Raw genomic sequence first — 19,015 nt, 5'->3', positions numbered from 1 at the left:
CCAGTGAGGGACTGGTTTTACGAAGAGTGGCCAATTCCATACTTTGCAGCTGAATTAGGGAGACAATTCTATGTAAAATGGGCACCACCAGGCTTTACAGGCCATACATAAATACCCACAAACCCACAGGCATCTCAAAATCCTTGGCATGGAAAATCTCTACACCAAGGGCGACTCCTCCATGAGACAGTTTCTGATCCACCTGTGGAAACAGCACAGCCAGTCTGATCCTCCAAGTTCCCGGCAGCCGAGAGCCTTGCTCCCCTGGGCCTGCCTCTACAGCAGACACACACTGCAAAGACGCCACATTTCTTTAACAAAATAATTTATTGGTTTTGGATCACAAAATATAGGGAAGACACGAGGGCGATGCCTGTGACCCCTTGGCTGAAACTTCTCTTCCAGAGACCCTTTTTGGGCATTCTCATCCTAACAGCTGCAGAGTATAGTGTCCGACCACAGGGGGGCATGAACAGACTCCCATGCGAATCCCTTCCAATTAAGTCTTCAGCTCACTTCTGCCAATATTGCAACTGGACTGGTTGTTCCAACTGTTCATGTCTTAAAAGTCTCACGAACAAATAGGCTGCAGGCCAACGATGCCTGCGCGGCCCCTGGACCTGCCTACACTGACTAACGCCCCTCAGCTATACCCCGTCTGCCTGTGGCACCTACATGGCAGCCCCTGGGGGCCCCCACATCCTAGGATGGCGATGGAGGAAGGGCAGGCCAGGCCAAGCATGAAGAATAAACAGTCAATTTTATTTGGCTCAGACTAGAAATCCGTGAGTCTTGAGGACCTCTGTGAATTTGCCAATTTTCTTCTCAATGTTCTTTTCGGCCTGCTTCCGTAGCCTCTGTGGGGCCAAAATGACAGTAATCAGTGACTGCTCCCTCATCCCAGGGACCCAATCCCACTCCCCATCCCACAGTGGGCCTTAGGCAGAGCCTTCCAAGGGCCTAACAAAGAGATTAAGAGTTACCAGCTCCAGGGAACGTGGTGCCCCCCCAACCCCAGTACAAGCCCACCCTCACCATGAGCTGCTTCTTTTTCCGGTAGTGGATCTTGGCTTTCTCCTTTCTCTTCTCCTCCAGGGTGGCCGTTACTGCCTGGTACTTCCAGCCAACCTCATGAGCCAGGCGCCCTAGGTAGGCAAACTAGAGGGGAGGGAGAAGAAACGAAGCTGTTAGAAAAGGAGGCCAGGGTGACTAGGCGAGGGGATTAGCATCCTGTCCTAGAGACTTCCAACTTGTCAGGGAAGCCATGCTCCCTGGCAGGGCTCCCTGCTCCTCCTGGCATCAGCTGAGCCATTGGCGTTCTCGGCACTGCCTGCAATGGCGTCCGCAGACCATCGTGAGAAAAAGCCATCATCTGCCAGTCCTAGGGCCCTCAGTGCACCCCTCCTAGGAAACCTCAGAATCCCAAGGGTAACACTCAGCAACATCTGGAGACTCACCTTCCGAGTAGGCTTCAGACGCACAACCTTGAGGGCAGCAGGAACCACCATTCGCTTTTTCTGTTAGAGAAGGAGAGGGGCTTAGAGACCTGGAGTGAGGGACAGACAGGGAAGAATGCTGGCTGGGGTAGGCGTCTCAGCCGGTGCTGTTTTCACAGGAATCAAACAATGTAGGTAATTGTAGAACATCACCGACGCCAGCCACGTGGGTGCAGTCGAGGGAGCTGGGTCTTGCTCACCTTATCATAGGGCGGTGGGATCCCATCGAACACCTTGAGGCGCTCCAGAGCAGCCTGGCCCCGCTTGGTCTTGTGGGGCAGCATGCCTGTGGACAGAGGACAGCAGGCCTGCTCACTGGGGCACGTGGGGAGCCGCTGTCCCACCCAGGCAGGCAGACAGGTGGCCTCAGATGGTAGTGCATGTGGAGTCATCTCACGGTTGGGAAACTCGAACACGAGTGGGAGAAGTCTTCATCACTGGCTACCTGCCCCCTCAGCACCTGCGGTCCCCGGGCCCAGCTCACCTCGCACTGTCCGCCAGAAGATGCGGCTGGGGGCTCGGAAGTGGTAGGGGCCCCGGGATGGGTTGGTGTTCATCCGCTTGCGGAGAAAGGCCAGGTACTTCACTGGGAAGAAGGGAGAGCGTGTAAGGCCTGAGTCCCTAGCCAGACCGTAACTCCTTCCCCTTCCATCGCCACGACCACACTTCTGAGGGCCTGCTAAGGAACTCGGACTTGCTTCTCCCACCACTAGGGGGTCTGCTTTCCAAGTCTGTGAAGCCTGAGCCCCACGCAGGTCCAGCCTCCCCAGACCTCCTCCCAGGCCCTAACTCACACTTATTTCTGTAGAAGTTGCCAGAAATGTTAATGCCCTCACAGCGCACGACCACAACCTTCCGGCCTAGAGGGAATGGAAAATCGAACAATTAAGGAGGGCAAAGGTCAGGAAGCCAGGTGCCCAGTTACTGCCCAGAAAGGAGACCCCCTCCCTGCCTGAAACTGGCCCCTGTGCACAAACACTCCAGGAGACACCAGAATCTCCTGCCCCAAGTCACAGAGCGCTAACTGGTGGAGCCAGTCTCATGCTCAAGTTCAATTTGTTACTTCAACAAAACATGTTTTGAATTCAGAGCCCCCGACCCGGGAGGGAAGGATGCTGGCAGGTCTCAGAGCGGTGCATGGGGTTGATCTCACGGTCGTGAGACTCAAACGAAAGATGGTGATTTTTGCTCATCACTGACCTCCAAGGTCATGTCTGGTAGTAGCTGTGGGCAGCAAGCAGACTTACCCAGAAGCACCTGCTTGGCCACAATGGCCGCCAGGCGACCCAGGAGATGGCCTCGGCCATCGAGCACCAGGACCTGTTGGAGACAGGTTGAAGAGCTCAGAAGGGCTCAAAGGCACCCACAACTTTGACTGCCCACCTCAACCAATTACTCTTCTCCATTAGTTAACTTACCTCCCAGAATGCCTGCTAACCAGATATCAGACCCAAAACTAGAACTTAAGGCTCACTTTAGAGATGGCCAAGAAAGCAAATGACTGACTCAGGATTTCAGTGGGCAGGTAAGATACAAAATAAACCAACCCCTCACATTTCAGCTGCTTCAAGGGCAGGCGTCTTTATCTCCAGATTATGTTCCATGGTCAGAGAATGAGCTACAATATGAACCAACAATGTGATCACCCAGTTAAAACAACCAGTAATCTGGATGCAACCTGTAGAACCTGGACAAAATCTGATTCTGTTCTGATCTCAAAAGTAGCTTTCTAGGGTGAGTATCAAGGCAAACAGGTTCAGAGGCAGTGAAGCTAGGTAGGGTAGTCAAAAGCCCAAACTTCCTCTGGTATTGACTAGCTCTGCATCCTCAGGCAAGCTTTAACGGCTCAAATACTAATCTAATCCTTGGCTTCTTTTCAGAAGTCCCAGCTCTTACCAAATGTATGTTACGTGAACGCAGGGACCCATGTTCGGAGCTCTACCACTTCCCTGACTTCAAACTTAATTTTCCTTCCTGAACCACAGACCCCATTCACATGTACACCCCTTCCAGAGCCACTCCCTCCCTTTATCAGCAACACGTTACACAAGGAGCCGGAGAAGAGTCAGTGGTAAGCTTCTGCATTCCTTGAGGGTCTCTGGCTGATTAAGCAATTAAGAATGTCTCAAGGATCTGGAACATTTCATTCAGTCCAGTTTCTAACACCAGCAGACTTTCAGATTCATCTAATCCCAAAGGAAAGCAATTTGTGCCTGCCCCATATGCAACAGATCTCCCAATCTACAACAAAGGTTTCGTGCCAAATTACTCCCTGCTGCACTTTCACGTGGCCGAAGCAACCGGCGCCTGGGCAGGGCGGAAATACCCTCCATTTTGGCCTACTCCCGGCTTCTCACCATCCCTAGGTGGCATAGCCGCCTTCAGCATGCTTTCCCATTGCTGGGGACACACCAGTTCAATTCCGCCAAGATCTAAATAAATGAGGCCTAATTTTAAAATAACTCTTCTTGTGTAGGAAGCCCCGATGACTGCCCCTCGAGGAATAAACGATGCCGCATTCTTAGCCAACACAGAGCGCAAAAACTGCCTTATATTCCCGTTTTGGATTTCTCTTACCCCGAAAGCTTTCTGCTTTGCTCAGTTATCGTCCTTAAGTTCCACAGGACACTTACGAGAGAAAAGAGGTCCAACCCCGGTCCGGCCTGGACCCCACCCGGCCCCACGCCGCCCCGGCCCGCGCGGAGCCTGTACCTGCCCCTCCGCCATCTTCGGCAGCCGCCTGGGAAAGAAGGAACCCTAGACGCAGGGTTTCTTATCCCTTGAAACAGGGGCGGAAGAAATGACGCAACACGGCCGCTTTCTGTCTTCTCATTGGCCAGAGTGTCAGGCGCGTGCGCAGAAATGCCCCACCGGGAGGCGGGTCATCTTCCGACTGTCCAATCAGTATCGTTCCCATGGAGCCTAAGCGGCTTAGGCTGAGCCGGGCGAGATCACGTGGGGTAGGAGGTGGCTCTACGGGGGCGGTGCTTTCCAGCCTCCTTTGCAGTATTCTTGAGGGGCTGGTAAGCCTCGCGTGAGTTGCCCGCTGTTTGCAGATGGGCGGGGCCAGAAATGCTGGAGGAGAAGCGGTTACCCCCTGAAGCGATGTCGCGCTGCATGGCACGTGGTGGCCTGCAGGGGGCAAGGAGGGCTTGCCCTTCAGCGCTCCGCTAAGGCTTAGAGATCTGAATTCCAGTGCCTGTTTGACTTGTGATCTGACTAAATCCCTGGCCCTGTATGGGCTTCAATGTCCCCACCTGGTAAACAGGTGGAGATAGTCTTCCGCTTGAGAGCTGACGTATGAAGGAATGACTTCTAGATGCCTGAGTGCTTCTCACTTTCTGGATTTTGTGGACAAAGCCTTTGCCTTGACAGTGTCCCTTGACTGGGATGCCGACCCGCCCCCCGTTTTCTAAAATCTGGCTTGAGTCCTTCCCTTTAGAGAACCTCCCTGATATCTCTCAGGCTGGCTCAGGTACAGCTTGGGGGCTCCCACAGGCTACGCCTACGCCACATGCATTAGAGCGTGTGTCCTCGTGTACTGGGGCTCTGTGGGGCCGACGTCTTCTCCCCTCCGGACCAGGAGTCCTGAGAGGGCGGGGCTGGTTCCGACTCACGTCTGGGTCCCAGCATTGCCCTGGTCTGGCTCTGGGCCCCGGGAGGACTCAGAAAATAGGTATTGAAGGAAACATTGCATTAACTTAAAAACCAAACCCGAATCCAAACCGTGTCCCATCCACAGACAAACCTGGCCAGTGCTGGTAGAAAATGATGATTTATATACAATTTCCTGGGGACAAGGGCTTTGTACAAAGGGGGGAAGGGGGAGCCGATGGTGGGTGCTGGCGTTGCCTCCATCCCGGGGGGACAGTGACAGGAGCAGTGTGGCCAAAGAAAGGACCAGGTTCTAGCTGACTTCCTCCAAGTTCCGACTCTGTGTCCGCAGGCAGGTGACTGCTCTCTCTGGGCCTCAGTGTCCTCCGCTGTAAAATGGGATGATAGATGACTCACTGAGCTGTTTGAGGTTCCACGGACAGAGGAGAGGAAAGTACCAACCTCAGGATACAAGCTCAAGTACAGACTCAGTGTCTGAAAACGACTCCATTCACCGTGAGCACTCACTATGTGTTTGGGCATTGCTGTCCAAGAAAACTGCGCAATGATGGAAACGTTTTAGATCTGTGCTTTCCAAGACAGCTCTTGAGACCAGCCCCATGTGAATGCTGGGCATTCCTATTGTGACCAGCAAAACGGAGGAGCTTAGTTTTTCATTTCACGTAAGTTAAGCTTCAATTAATAGTGTGGTTGTTGGGAGCGTGGGAAAACAGGGTATGAAAAGGGACAAGGATAGGAGGAAAATTTCTCAATCGAAAATTATATCTCAAAAACAAAAAGTAATAAAAAGTACTGTCCAAAAGAAACGCTGAAATGAAAAAAATCATTGAATTTAGAAACTGTTCCTTGATCCAGTTATTGGCAAACTTTTGTAGGTTTCAAAGAACTTGAGTATAGGAATCTACTTACACAACTGTAAGTTTCATGGAATCTTAATACAGATCAAGTATTTCTAATAAAAGTTTCTCATATGAATTGAGATGCACTGTGAGCGTCGCATTACACATTGGATTCTGAAAACTTGGTATGGAAACAAGAATGTAAAAATACCTCAATGATTTTTAAAGTATTGATTGCATGTTGAGATGACAAGATTTTGGATACACAGGGTGAAATAACATAAATTCTTTAAGGTAACCTGTTTGTTTTTACTTTTAAAAAGATGCATTGGCACAATGTGGTAAATCAGCTATACTTCAATTAAAAATTAAAAAACAAAAAGATGCGGCTACCAGAAAATTTAAAGTCATATGTGTGGCTTGTATTCTATTTCCTATGGACAGCATTGCTCTAGGGGGTTTTTCGTGGTCCTTTCACTTAACCTCCTGACAACTCTAGTGTAAAGGATGATTATGAGTCTTTTGTACAGATAAGGAAACTGAGGCGGAAGAGTGAAAGGCACAGATGCTGGAATCAGAGGGCCCAGAGTCAAATCTTGGCTGTCACTCAGAAGCTGTGTGACTTTCGGCAAAAGATTTACCTCTCTGAGCCTCGGTTTCCACCAAGGGGAAATGGGGATAATAAGGGCCACCAGTTTCTCAATTAAGTGAGTTAATTTGTAGAAAGCTCCAGCACAAGGCCTGAGGCACTGAGGCACTCAACAGGTGAGTGATTGCTGCCGAATGTTTCCTTTGGGCGCTTGGGTAACCCACAGCCCCTCCCAGCCTTTCTCCCTCAGGGTACCACCTACAACCCCCAAACCGGTTCCCAGGTTCGCCTCAGGGGCTTCTTGCTTCCCTGGGGTAGGAAATCCCAGCTTCCCTTTGTTACCTTTGAGGTCTAGCTGTTCCAGTGCCGTTTTGTTTTTTTTCACCCCACCCCCAGACTGGACAAAGTTGCTAGAATACCCTGAACTTTTTCATACCTGGAGGGCTTTGCAGAGCCTGCTCCTGGAGGCGGCTCTCTCCTGGCTAGTAGACTCCTATATCCAAATACCTCCCTGCCCCACTGAGCTTCTCTGTCTTTCCAGAATGCTGGACTGTTCCTCCTCCTCCCAGGTTCCCCACTGGGCCAGACCCAGCGTCCTTTGCCTGTGCCACCTTCCCTTCCCTGCTATCCCCCCACCCCCGACCCCACCAAGCCTGTCACCCTCCAGCCCTGTCCCTCCTGCCCCCTGACTCTGCCTGTCCCCTCCTCTCCACCCTGTGGTCCTGTCCCGGCCCCTGCTCAGACCTTCCTCTCTTCCTGGACACTCACCCGGCCTCCTCCTCGGCCTCCAGTCTGTCTGTCCCAGTCTGTCCCCCTCCATGGTCCCAGAGGGGTCTTCTTACATCCAGAGCTGACCCACCGCTTCCCTGCTCCTGTTCTGTCATCCCTCACCCCCATGGCCCTCACACCAACACAGGGTCCTCCAGGAGACAGAGCATCCTAGGGATGGGAGGGGCAGGGTACCATGGCCCCCATGGAATCTGCCACCTCCAGTCGCCCCCTGGACCCCCTCCATCCGCTCTGCGCACCCCGCTGGCTCACCCGCTCCCCAGGGTAGGGTGTCCTCCGTCTCCTCCTCCGCCAGCACAGGCACCAGGCAGCGGCCAGCAGCAGGAGGGCCACCGGCAGCAGCAGCAGCAGCAAGAGGAGCAGAAGAGGGGACTGAGGGGCCGGCAGGGATGTGGCTCCCAAGGCCCCGGGGCTCCTCGGGGGCAGCAGAGTGGGTGAGTCTGCCAGGAGAGAGGTCAGGTGACTGAGAAGAAGGGCCAGGCCAGGGAAGGGAAAAAAAGGCCTGCCTGGTGCTGGCTGTGTGACCTGGGGGAGGGGGCGGGGGTAGGCTGCGCACTTCTCTGGGCCTCATCCATAAAGTGGGTATAATTATTATACCGAATTCATAAGTTTGTCACAAAGATTAAATGAGTGAATATACAGAAAGTGCTTAGAACAGTGCCTAGCACATAGTAAGGTTGCATTTTATTCATTTTTTAAAGTCACTAATAGGACTTCCCTGGTGGTCCAGTGGTTAAGAATCCACCTGCCAATGCAAGGGACATGGGTTCCATCCCTAGTCTAGGAAGATTCCACATGCCACAGGGCAACTAAGCCCCTGGGCGCAACTGCTTAACCCATGCCATAGAGCCCATGCTCCGAAACAAGAGAAACCACTGCAATGAGAAGCCTGCATGCCAAAATTAGAGAGTAGCCCACAACGAGGACAGCAATGAAAACCCAGCGCAGCCAAAAATATATTAAAAAAAATAGTCACTAATAACTTTTTAAAATTGGTATGCTTGTTTACTTGTTTAATCAGACCCTATACATTTTAAAAAATGTTTTATTTATTATTTACTTTTATTTGTTTATTGACTGGGTGGCATTTGGGATCTTACTTCTCCAGCCAGGGATCAGACTTGTGCCCCTTGCATTGGAAGCTCAGAGTCTTAACCACTGGACTGCCAGGGAAGTCCCAATAAGTCTTTATTTCAAATATATCATTTTACTTGTTTTGGCCTCAAGGCACGCACGATATTAGTTCCCTGACCAGACCAGGGATTGAAACTAGGCCCCCAGCAGTGGAAGTGCAGAGTCCTAACCACTGGACCACGAGGAAATTCCCTGCACCTTATAATTGGACAAACATGTGTTTATTGCTTACCTATTGATTTATATATTCATCTTCTTCCCCCAGGAGTCTATGAGCTCCAGGAGGGTGACAGGAGACATCGCCAGAACCTAGTACTTGTTGTTTAGTCTCTAAGTTATGTCCGAGTCTTTGTGACCCCAAGGACTGTAGCCCACCAGGCTCCTCTGTCCATGGGGTTTCCCAGGCAAGAATACCTGAGTGGGTTGCCATTTCCTTCTCCAGGCACCAGGGATCAAACCCCAAATCTCCTGCATTGGCAGGCAGATTCTTTACTGCTGAGATGTCAGGGAAGCCCAAATAGTTTAATTTACATAAATTAAATATCTGAGTGAATGGACAGATAATAGAACAATAAAAGATACACTGTATGAAGCCATGATGGCTCACAAGGCCCCACGTGAGCTGGCCCCCTTTATTCCCTCCGTACCCTCACTCCACACCTTTTCCCCTTTGCTTACTTGGCCTCAGCCACTGGGGCTCCCTCTTGATTCCTTAAATAGGGAGGTGGGTTTCTGCCTCAGGACCTTTGCACTACCTGTTCCCCTGTTTGCAACTTTCGGTGACTTTCCAGCCGACCACTTCAAGCCATCATTCCACCACCCTGTTTTAATGTGCCTGCATAGGACTCATTACACTCAAGACACTTTCCTGTTTGTTTATATGTTTACATGTTTACCATGTCTCCCTGAACTGACAACCTGCTGACTAACCTGTCAGCAGGTTAGTGCCCCATGGACACAAACTTGATCTTGTTCTATGCTGTGTCTCCAATGCCAAGCATCAAGGAGATGGTTAGTAAAACTTAGTTGAATGGATAATTAGTGATGCATGTAAATATGAATAGCAAACAGTGGTTAAGTGGTTAAGAATCCGCCTTAAAATGCAGAGGATGCTGGTTTCATCCCTGGTCAGGGAACTAAGATCTCACATGTCGAGGGACAACTAAGCCGGCATACCAACCGAAAGCCTGTGTGCTGCAATGAAGACCCAGCAGAGCCACACACACACACACAAAGCTTTAAAAAAAAAAAGGATTTCCCTGGTGGTGCAGTAGATAAGAATCTGTCTGCTAACGCAGGTTCAGTACATGCTGCAGGGCAACTAAGTCTGTGTGCCAAGACTACTGAGGCCCTACCACCTAGAGTCTGTGCTCCCCAACAAGAGAAGCCACCTCAATGACATGTGCACACACCGCAAGGAAGAGGAGCTCCCGCTTGCAGCAACCAGAGGAAGCCCGCGCACAGCAACAAAGACCCAGAGCAGCCAAAAATAAATGAATAAAATTATTTTCTAAAGGGCTCTTTGTGATTGAAATAATTATCTTAAAAATTATAAAACTATGAGAATTAAATTCAATAGCATTACTGGTTGCCAGGGGATGGAGGTGGGAGTTCTGGGATGGGGATCAAATTACACAAACTCAGGGATTTCCCTGGCAGTCCCGTCCAGTGGTTCAGGCTCCTAGCCCCTATTGCACAAGGCACGGGTTCCATCCCTGGTTGAGGAAATAAGATCCTACAAGCCGTGTGGTACAGCCGGGAAAAAAATTTTTTTTCTTCATACGATGCAGTCCTAATCCCTAGTACCTCGGAATGTGACCTTATTTGGAGATCAGGTCTTCAAAGATGTGATCAAGTTAAAATGAGATTGTTAGTGGTGGCCCTAATACAATATGACTGGTGTCCTTATAAGAAGGAGAAATCTAGACACAGAGATATGTGTGGGGGAGAGCACCACGAACATGAAAATGGCCATCTACAAGCCAAGGGAGACAACTGAAACAGATCCTTCCCTCACAGCCCTCAGAAGGAGCCAGTCCTGCTGACACCTCAGTTATAAGAGGATGAACTTCTCCTCTTTAAATCACTTTGGTTGGTGGTACCTTGTTACAGCAGCTAATAGACACTACTTACTACACACACATGCAGTTATGCAGTTATGCATACATAACTGATAAACTCTGAATAAACTCTGTGGATTGCACCCATGTCAATTTCTTGTGCTGTAATTAACATTACTAAGCAAAATGGACCACTGGGGAGGCTGGGTAAAGGGTGTCCAGAACCTTCCTGTATGTTTCTTTGCCCCTTCCTGTGAATCTGTAATTATCCCAATGTAAAAAAGTTTTAAAAATAAACCCACCTATAGCATACTAAAAAATAACAAACATTAAGAATCCTGAAAAATAAGTGAGTTTACCTTTTTTTCTTTTTAACTTTTTTAAACATGGCTATAAGAAAATTTACACTCAAACATGTGACTCTCATTCTGTTTCTATGGGATAGAGTTGCCTCAGAGAAACAAGCAAGGCTGGTTACTCCCTTCTCAGAGACAAGTAAACAGAGGCCCAGAGGGGGATGAGCTTGGGGAAACAGACCCAAAGTCACACAGCCCATGGGAGCCCTGAGTGGACTGGGTAAGGGACTGTAAAGGTGGGAGAGGAGTTCGTGGGGCGGTGGGCTTGGAGGCGGTGGGAGGCTTTACCCGGCTGACACTGCAGTTCCAGGCACCGGGAGAAATTCCGGTGGGTGATCCAGGGCTTCAAGGCCTCCAGCTGCTGGTAAGTGTCCTGCAGGAGGTGGGAGATGTTGGCCTGGACGAAGCGAAGACAGCTGGGAAGGGGCTGGGGGCAGGGGAGGGAGACGTCACCACGGCATCACCCCCAGTGTCACCTCAGGTCAAGGGTGAGGCCTGGGTCTCGTGGAGGGTCTGGACCCTTGCTACCCCTGGTTGCTAGGGGGAAGCATCCTTAGCAACGCCCTCTAGCAACGGGGACCCAGTCAGACCCGGATCAGGAGGGTGTTTAGATTTCCCTCCTTCTCCCTGTTGCTAAGGGTAAGAACCCCTTAGCAACATTCTTCAACAGGGCCTGAGAAATGAGCAGAATTGATGCCTTGGGCCCTTACCCCTGGGCATCCTCCAGTACTTAAAGAAGTGTCACTTCCCACACCAGACCCCAGCAGGTCTGAGGTTCCAGCTCCACCTCCCTTGGGGTGCTCCCAGTCAAGGAGAAACCTCCAGTAAGGCCCAGCAGACCTTTGCTGCCAATCCCTAGGAAAGCATCAGGCTCCCCGCACTTATCCCCCAAGTTCAGGGCTGACCTGGAAGGCACATGAGGTGACAAAGTGTATCTCGGTGTTGACATCCTCCAGCAGTTTCTCCATCTCCGACCCAGCCACGGTCTTGAGCCGTCCCATCCAGCGCTGGGCCAGGACCAGACGCCAGAACGCCCCGCAGAGCTTGTCCTGGGGGGGAGACCACCCAGGCTCTGGGTCCCGCGGGTGGGCAGAGGGGGCTGGGGGCCAGGACTCCTGGGTCCCGGGCAAGGGGGTGGCCTAATCTCTCCTTCCCACCTCCATCCTGGGCCCCTCCCGTCTGTGACTCACGTCCTGAAGATTGGAGGCAACAGTGACGGGGTAATCTTGAAGCAGGTACTTGGACTGCGGGAGAAAACGGGGTCAGGCCTGCGCAGACAGGAGGAAACAAACTATGGGGACCCAGAGAGAGGGGGCAGGGACCCAGAGAGAAGGGGGCGGAGTCCCAGAGAGGGGGCGGGGACCCAGAGTGAGGGGGTGGAGACCCAGAATGGGGGGGGCTGTCCCAAAGAGAAGGGGGCGGAGTCCCAGAGAGGGGGCGGGGACCCAGAGAGGGGAGAGGTGGGGACCCAGAGAAGAGACAGAGACCCGAGAGATGGGGCGGGGACCCAGAGTGAGGGGGCGGGGACCCAAAGAGAAGGGGGCGGAGACCCAGGGAGGGGGCAGAATCCCAGAGGGAGGGGGCGGGGACCCAGAAAGAAGGGGGCGGGGACCCAGGGTGGGGAGATGGGGACCCAGAGAAAGGGGGACAGAGACCCATAGCGAAGGGAGCAAGGATGGAGGGACGGACGACGGAAGGGAACCCAGAGGGAGGAGGCAGGGGGCCACAGAAACTTTTGATAGGGGGAAGTCAGACCCAGAGACAGCACCTAGGGCGCGGATTGGGAACAGGGACGCTCACCAGCTTGCTGATCTTGATGGCAAAGGTGGAGGAGATGGGGCTGTGGCGGAAGGAGCAGTCGGGGGTCCCTTGGAGGCCAGGGCTGAGCAGTAACAGCAGCAGCAGAAGGGAGGTCTGCGGGCGGGCAGGGCGGGGGCTCCATGGACTCCACACACGGCCCCCTCCCTCGTGGAGGCTGCCCCCTGCAGACCCCTGTTCTCTCTTCCCTCTTTTCCCTTTCCAGCTTTCCCACTTCTCAACCCCTTTTCCGCTTGGCTCCTGTGTGCCCACCTCCGACCATCTTTCCCTGTATCTCTCTCTGCCTCTGGACACGTGCTGAACAGTTTTCACCTTCCTCTGCCCCGCTGTCTGTCTCACCTCCCATCTCCGCACTTCAGCCCATCTCTCTCCACTTCTGCTCACCTCTGCCCAGGATTTTTTCATCTCTGCCCGTTCCTCTGTCTTTTCATGCTCATCTCTCCTGTTTCTCCCTAGATCTGAGTCCTATCTTCCCCATTTGCCCCCACCTCCCTATTTCTTCCCTCACCCCTGTCCATCTCGCCCACTTCTGTCCATGCCAGCTCTGTCCATCTGCCCCACCTCTGTTCTCCTCCCCCAACCTGTGTCAATTTCCCCTACCCCTGTCCATCTCCTCATCTCCCCACCCCTGTCAATCTCCCCCACCCCTGCCAATCTCCCCCAACCCTGTCCATCTCTCCCCACCTCTGTCCATCTCCCCCACCTCTGTCCATCTCCCCACCTCTGTCCATCTCCCCCACCCCTGTCAATCTCCCCCAACCCTGTCCATCTCCCCCCACCTCTGTCCATCTCCCCCCAACTCTGTCCATCTCCCCACCCCTGTCCATCTCCCCACCTCTGTCCATCTCCCCCACCCCTGTCCATCTCCCCCCACCTCTGTCCATCTCCCCACCCCTGTCCATCTCCCCCCACCTCTGTCCATCTCCCCACCCCTGTCCATCTCCCCCCACCTCTGTCCATCTCCCCACCCCTGTCCATCTCCCCCCACCTCTGTCCATCTCCCCACCCCTGTCCATCTCCCCCCACCTCTGTCCATCTCCCCACCCCTGTCCATCTCCCCCCACCTCTGTCCATCTCTCCCCACCCCTGTCCATCTCCCCACCCCTGTCCATCTCCCCCCACCTCTGTCCATCTCCCCACCCCTGTCCATCTCCCCCCACCTCTGTCCATCTCCCCACCCCTGTCCATCTCCCCCCACCTCTGTCCATCTCCCCCACCCCTGTCAATCTCCCCCAACCCTGTCCATCTCCCCCACCCCTGTCCATCTCCCCCCAACTCTGTCCATCTCCCCCACCTCTGTCCATCTCCCCCACCCCTGTCAATCTCTCACCTCTGTCCATCTGCTCACTCCTGACCACCCCAACTCTGTCCATCTCCCCCGAACTCTGTCCATCTCCTCCAAACTCTCTCCATCTCCCCCCACCCCTGTTCATCTCCGCACTCGTGTCCACCGCAACTCTGTCCACCTCCCCTCTCAGCTCTGCCCATCTTGACACTGCCATGCCCCCACCTTAACCCCTAGGGATACGCACAGTTGGGCTCCAGGCTGGCGCCAGCACTATCATTTCTGCCGGGGGCCCTTCATGCCTGTGGCCGGATCTTGGAAGGGACAGAAGAGCGAGTCTCGGACCCCCACACCCCAGCCCCTTCCTTGCCCGCCCCTTCACCTCCCCGCCCCTCCCTCGGTCCTTTGATGTGGCTAAGTTTCCGCCTCCTACTCTATAGGGCTTCCTGCGTGAAGCACAGTTACGGTGAAAACTCCTCATCTCCCCTTCTAAGAACCCCGACGTCCGGTGCCCGCAACTCTGCGCAGGCCAGGGACCCAGGAACCCGACCCCCAGCCGTCTGCGCTCAGCTCCAGGAGGGGGACCCCGGCCCCGCCCTTCGGGGACCCGGAGTCCATTTCTCCTCACGCACCAGGCTTGCCCCAGCTGGGTGTGGAAGGGGCCACGCCGGGTGACAGCCAGAGAGCGAAAGTGAAAGAAAATTTTGGGGGGAGAGTGAGCTGGGGTGGATCGGGCTGGTGCAAGGGGCGCCACCTGGTGGTGACAGGTGGCAGCTGATGCCGCAGTGGGCGCTTTAGCGGGACTTAACGCTCAAGGGGTCTGAGCTTGGGTTGATAGCCCGGGTGGGACACAGTGAATGTGGCGCCGGGGGTCCAACGTGGATCTGTCTCTAGCTAGAATTAACGCAGCCCGGGCAAGGAGGCGGTCACCCTGAGCCCTTCACCTTTGCTTTGAGACCCCACCCCCACTCTCCAACCCCCATCTCCTTCCACAGGGAGATAAGTGAGAGCTCCATCCTTCCAGGTGTTCCGGCCCAAAGCCTTGGAGGGGACCTGTGACTCTGCCTCTCACTGCCCATTGACAGTCCAATCCATCAGCAAGTTTGTTGACTGATCATCAGAATGTATTCAGAATCCCACTGCATCGCACCCCTGCCACTGCCACCACCATCACCCACCTGAAAATCATTGTTTCCTACTCACCCTACCAGCCTCCCTGCCTCAGTCCTCACTTGCCTGTCTGTTCTCCATGTGCAGCCTGAGGGAGCCTGTGAAGACCTAAGTCCCCTCACCTCTCTCCTCTGCTCCACGCTGCCCCCCACCCGCACACCTGTCACACGAGTCCAAGTCCTCATTGTGGCCTAGACAGACCTGGCCTCTCCTCCTGCCTCTCTCCAGTCCGGCCACACTTGTCTGAGGCAGGCACATTCCTGCCCCAGGGCCTTTGCACTGGCTGTTCCCTCAGTCGGGAATGCCCTTCCCCCAGATACCCACATGGCTCAACCTGATCTCACTCAGGTCTTTGCTCAAACACACAAGGCAAAGGCGAGCTGCAACTACTGAACCCGCCTGCTTCAACTGCTGAAGCCTGTGTGCCAGGAGCTCACGCTCTGCAACAAGAGAAGCCACCGCAATGAGAAGCCCGCACACCGTAATGAAGAGGAGCCCCCGTTTGCCTCAAGTAGAGAAAGCCAGAGCATGGCCATGAAGACCCGGTACAACCCTCCCCCAAATCTTTTTTTAAAATACACAAGGCAAAGCCTTCCCCAACCACGCATTTTCAAGTTGCAACCCCTCCCAGCACCCCCACTCATCCGAGCTTTGCTTTCTCCCTTGTCACTTATCACCTTCTGACACACCACTGCAGTTTGTTTATCTTCTTTATTGTCAGTTGTCCCCATTAGGACTTCAACTCCAGGAGGACCATGGTATGTTTATCCTGCTGGATCTCCAGCACCTAGAACCATGACTGGCGCACAGCCTGTGCTCCATCAATATTTGTTAAATGAATGAACAAAAGGATCCTGGCCCCCTCTGCGTTGTTGTCATATACTGGAAAATGCACCTGGTCTTGGGCTGTTTCTCGGGTGACAACCTCTAACTTCCTGGAACTTCCAGATAGGTGTCTTTGTTATTAAGAGGGGTTCCCTGACCACACCTGAGTTTACACTAATGAGGTGACTCAGGATGGGGGCTGGGCAGGACCAGAAAGACCAGTCACATGACCAGAGGGCTGGAACTTCTCACTTCCAATCTCCAACCTCTCACCTTCAACTTCCAGGGAAGGAGGCAAGAAATTGAGTTCAGCTTCTGTCTCCAACTTCACATGGCTTTTTGCTCTTCTCCCTGTCCTCTCCTCTTTTGTCTCTCTTTTTAAATTATTTATTTTTTGTTGCACTGGCTCTTCATTGCTGCACGGGCTTTTCTCTAGTTGCAGAGAGCGGAGGCTCCTCTCTAGTTGCGATGTGGGGGCTTCTCACTGTGGTGGCTTCTTGTTGCAGAGCATAGGCTCTAGGGCACTTGGGCTTCAGTAATTGTGGCACATGGGCTCAGTATTTGTGGCTTCTGGGCTCCAGAGCACAGGCTCAATAGTTGTGGCTCACAGGATTTGTTGCTCCGTGGCATGTTAAGACTTTCCCAGACCAGGGATGGAACCCGTGTCCCCTTGGCAGGTGGATTCTTTACCACTGAGCCACCAGGGAAGTCCTCCTCTTTTGTCTCTTATAAAGAAACTTGTATTTAGACGCAGGGTCTACTTGGATAACCCAGGATATCTTATCTTGAGATCCTTAACTTACTCCCATCTTCAAGGATCACTTTCCAAGTAAGATCACATTCATAGGTTCCACAGATGACGAAGTATTTTGGTGGTGCTATCATTGAAACCACTAGTTCCCTCAAAGCTGTTTCAAACCTCTGGGCCTTTCCACATGATGTTTCCTCCGCCACGGGTGCTCCCTGCCCGGCCTCCCCTCCCCCCTTCCCCTCTCCCCTCCCCCCCAACACACCTTTCTAATTAGATGCTCATTGCCCTTCAAGGCTCAATGCAATCACTATTCATTAGGGAAATACAAATCAGAACCACAGTGAGATTATCACCTCACATAACTTGTTAGGTTGGCTAACAGGTTATGACAGAGAGGGCAAGGTCCTTGGTGGCCTAGTGGTTAGGATTTGGTGCTTTCACTGCTGGGGCCCAGGTTCAGTCCCTGGTCAGGGGACTGAGATCCCACAAGCCAGGCAGCTCAGCCAAAAAAAAAAAAAAAAAGAGAAATGTTGGAGAGGGGATTGTGAAGCAATGTAAGTTGGTACAGCCACTATGGAAAAAAGTGTGAAGGTCCCTCAAAAATTAACAAATAGGGACTTTCCTGACGGTCCAGTGAGTGTGGGTTCAATCCCTGATCAGGGAACTAAGATCCTATATGCCAGGCAGTGTGGCAAAAAAAAAAAAAAAGATTGGATTATATACTGAGAAGTAGCTGAGAGTGGATCTTTTGTCCTCACCACAAATAGATGACAGATGTGTTAATTAACTTGACAGTGATAATCATTTCACAGTGCATAAGAAATCACATTGTAGAACTGAAATACTGATATATACAATGTTTAATTGTCAATCGTACTTCCATAAAGCTGGGGGGAAACTCAATGAGAATGGCAGTTGCCTTGGGGAGATTCCTGCCATCTCTCTCATCTTCACTTCCTATACAGACAGACACACACACGCTTAAGTTGGGAAAGGTGTCTCCTTTAGGCTCCCAGAGTGCCCCAAGCTGCTTCTACTGCTATTGTACTTTACCTGTCACCTTAGATCATGTCTGTGTGTCTTTCAACCCGAGCTGAGCCTACCTCTCCTCTGTTCACAAACTCTCTGTGGCTCTCAAGTGCCCTTGAGACAAATTCCCAGCCCCTGTTGACATCTTGATTTTATTTTAAATAATTTTTTTTTTTTAATTTGATTGCACCACATCCTAGTTGCAGCTTGTGGGATCTAGTTCCTTGATCAGGGATTGAACCCGGTCGCCCTGTACCAGGAGCTTGGAGTCTTAGCCACTGGACCACCGGGAAGTCCTGACACCTTGCTTGGTTTTGGCTTAGTGAGACCCACTACAGACTCCTGACCTCGGGAGCTGTAAGATAATACGTTTGCATTGTTTTATTTAAGCCACTATCTTGTGGTCGCCCTTACAGCACTGACAGGAAGTGAACGCGCCTCTCATCCACTACATGAGCTCATGAGGCTAAGCCGTGTCTTGTTCATGGCTGTCCCCAGCACGCCACTCACAGCAGGCTCAACTGATTTTTGCTGACTGACTAGATGGCTGTCTTTTTTTTTTTTTTAATTTTTTTTATTAGTTGGAGGCTAATTACTTCACAACATTTCAGTGGGTTTTGTCATACATTGATATGAATCAGCCATAGAGTTACACGTATTCCCCATCCAGATCCCCCCTCCCACCTCCCTCTCCACCCGATTCCTCTGGGTCTTCCCAGTGCACCAGGCCCGAGCACTTGTCTCATGCATCCCACCTGGGCTGGTGATCTGTTTCACCATAGATAATATACATGCTGTTCTTTCGAAACATCCCACCCTCACCTTCTCCCACAGAGTTCAAAAGTCTGTTCTGTACTTCTGTGTCTCTTTTTCTGTTTTGCATATAGGGTTATCGTTACCATCCTTCTAAATTCCATATATATGTGTTAGTATGCTGTAATGTTCTTTATCTTTCTGGCTTACTTCATTTTGTATAATGGGCTCCAGTTTCATCCATCTCATTAGAACCGATTCAAATGAATTATTTTTAGATGGCTGTCTTAACCGGGAGCTCTTGCCTCTGGGCCAGAGATGCTTGGACCACTAGTGGATACCTGCCCCAGGCTGCCAATCAGATTTCTTCTCCTGAGGCTGGGGCATTCATTGTCCTCTGTAGTCTTTGTTGGGGTTATGGAGACCTGCTGTAGCTGGCCTTGACTGATTAAAGCCTGAGGACTAATCGGAAGGTCACTGAGGCAGCCCATAGCATCTGGGAGGAA

The 19,015-nt window shown here is 52.2% G+C and overlaps 2 protein-coding genes and 4 non-coding genes across 8 annotated transcripts; all 6 read right to left on the bottom strand.

Moving 5' to 3' along the window:
* Positions 1-741: 741 nt before the first annotated feature.
* On the bottom strand, positions 742-4,320 carry RPL13A (ribosomal protein L13a). Its single transcript, XM_061139833.1, has 8 exons — positions 4,209-4,320; positions 2,744-2,816; positions 2,291-2,356; positions 1,981-2,082; positions 1,697-1,782; positions 1,458-1,517; positions 1,036-1,158; positions 742-857 (listed from the first exon to the last, which is right to left on the bottom strand). The coding sequence occupies exons 1-8, from the start codon at positions 4,221-4,223 to the stop codon at positions 771-773; spliced, it is 612 nt and encodes a 203-aa protein (XP_060995816.1). The 5' UTR covers positions 4,224-4,320; the 3' UTR covers positions 742-770.
* Positions 1,291-1,377, bottom strand: LOC133055320 (small nucleolar RNA SNORD35). The gene has a single exon (XR_009692611.1). It is a non-coding gene; the product is annotated as a small nucleolar RNA SNORD35 (small nucleolar RNA).
* On the bottom strand, positions 1,587-1,657 carry LOC133055314 (small nucleolar RNA SNORD34). Its single transcript, XR_009692607.1, has one exon. It is a non-coding gene; the product is annotated as a small nucleolar RNA SNORD34 (small nucleolar RNA).
* LOC133055312 (small nucleolar RNA Z195/SNORD33/SNORD32 family) lies at positions 1,857-1,941 on the bottom strand. Its single transcript, XR_009692605.1, has one exon. It is a non-coding gene; the product is annotated as a small nucleolar RNA Z195/SNORD33/SNORD32 family (small nucleolar RNA).
* LOC133055313 (small nucleolar RNA Z195/SNORD33/SNORD32 family) lies at positions 2,616-2,699 on the bottom strand. The gene has a single exon (XR_009692606.1). It is a non-coding gene; the product is annotated as a small nucleolar RNA Z195/SNORD33/SNORD32 family (small nucleolar RNA).
* Positions 4,321-5,255: 935 nt separating the features above from the next.
* On the bottom strand, positions 5,256-14,686 carry FLT3LG (fms related receptor tyrosine kinase 3 ligand). Of its 3 annotated transcripts, none has more exons than XM_061139830.1 (8): positions 14,614-14,686; positions 14,229-14,295; positions 12,679-12,792; positions 12,069-12,122; positions 11,784-11,927; positions 11,167-11,305; positions 7,581-7,768; positions 5,256-5,479 (listed from the first exon to the last, which is right to left on the bottom strand). In XM_061139830.1, the coding sequence occupies exons 2-8, from the start codon at positions 14,259-14,261 to the stop codon at positions 5,273-5,275; spliced, it is 879 nt and encodes a 292-aa protein (XP_060995813.1). In that variant the 5' UTR covers positions 14,262-14,295; positions 14,614-14,686; the 3' UTR covers positions 5,256-5,272. The 3 variants fall into 3 exon arrangements, with proteins under 3 accessions (XP_060995813.1, XP_060995814.1, XP_060995815.1); XM_061139831.1 differs by lacking the exon at positions 14,614-14,686 and adding an exon at positions 14,415-14,607; XM_061139832.1 differs by lacking the exon at positions 14,614-14,686 and having other exon boundaries at positions 11,167-11,251; positions 14,229-14,384.
* Positions 14,687-19,015: the final 4,329 nt, after the last annotated feature.

The sequence above is a fragment of the Dama dama genome, chromosome 4, assembly GCF_033118175.1.
Source record: "Dama dama isolate Ldn47 chromosome 4, ASM3311817v1, whole genome shotgun sequence".
NCBI lineage: Eukaryota > Metazoa > Chordata > Mammalia > Artiodactyla > Cervidae > Dama > Dama dama.
Note: the sequence above shows the minus strand (reverse complement) of the source record. Positions and strands in the feature narration are given on the sequence as shown.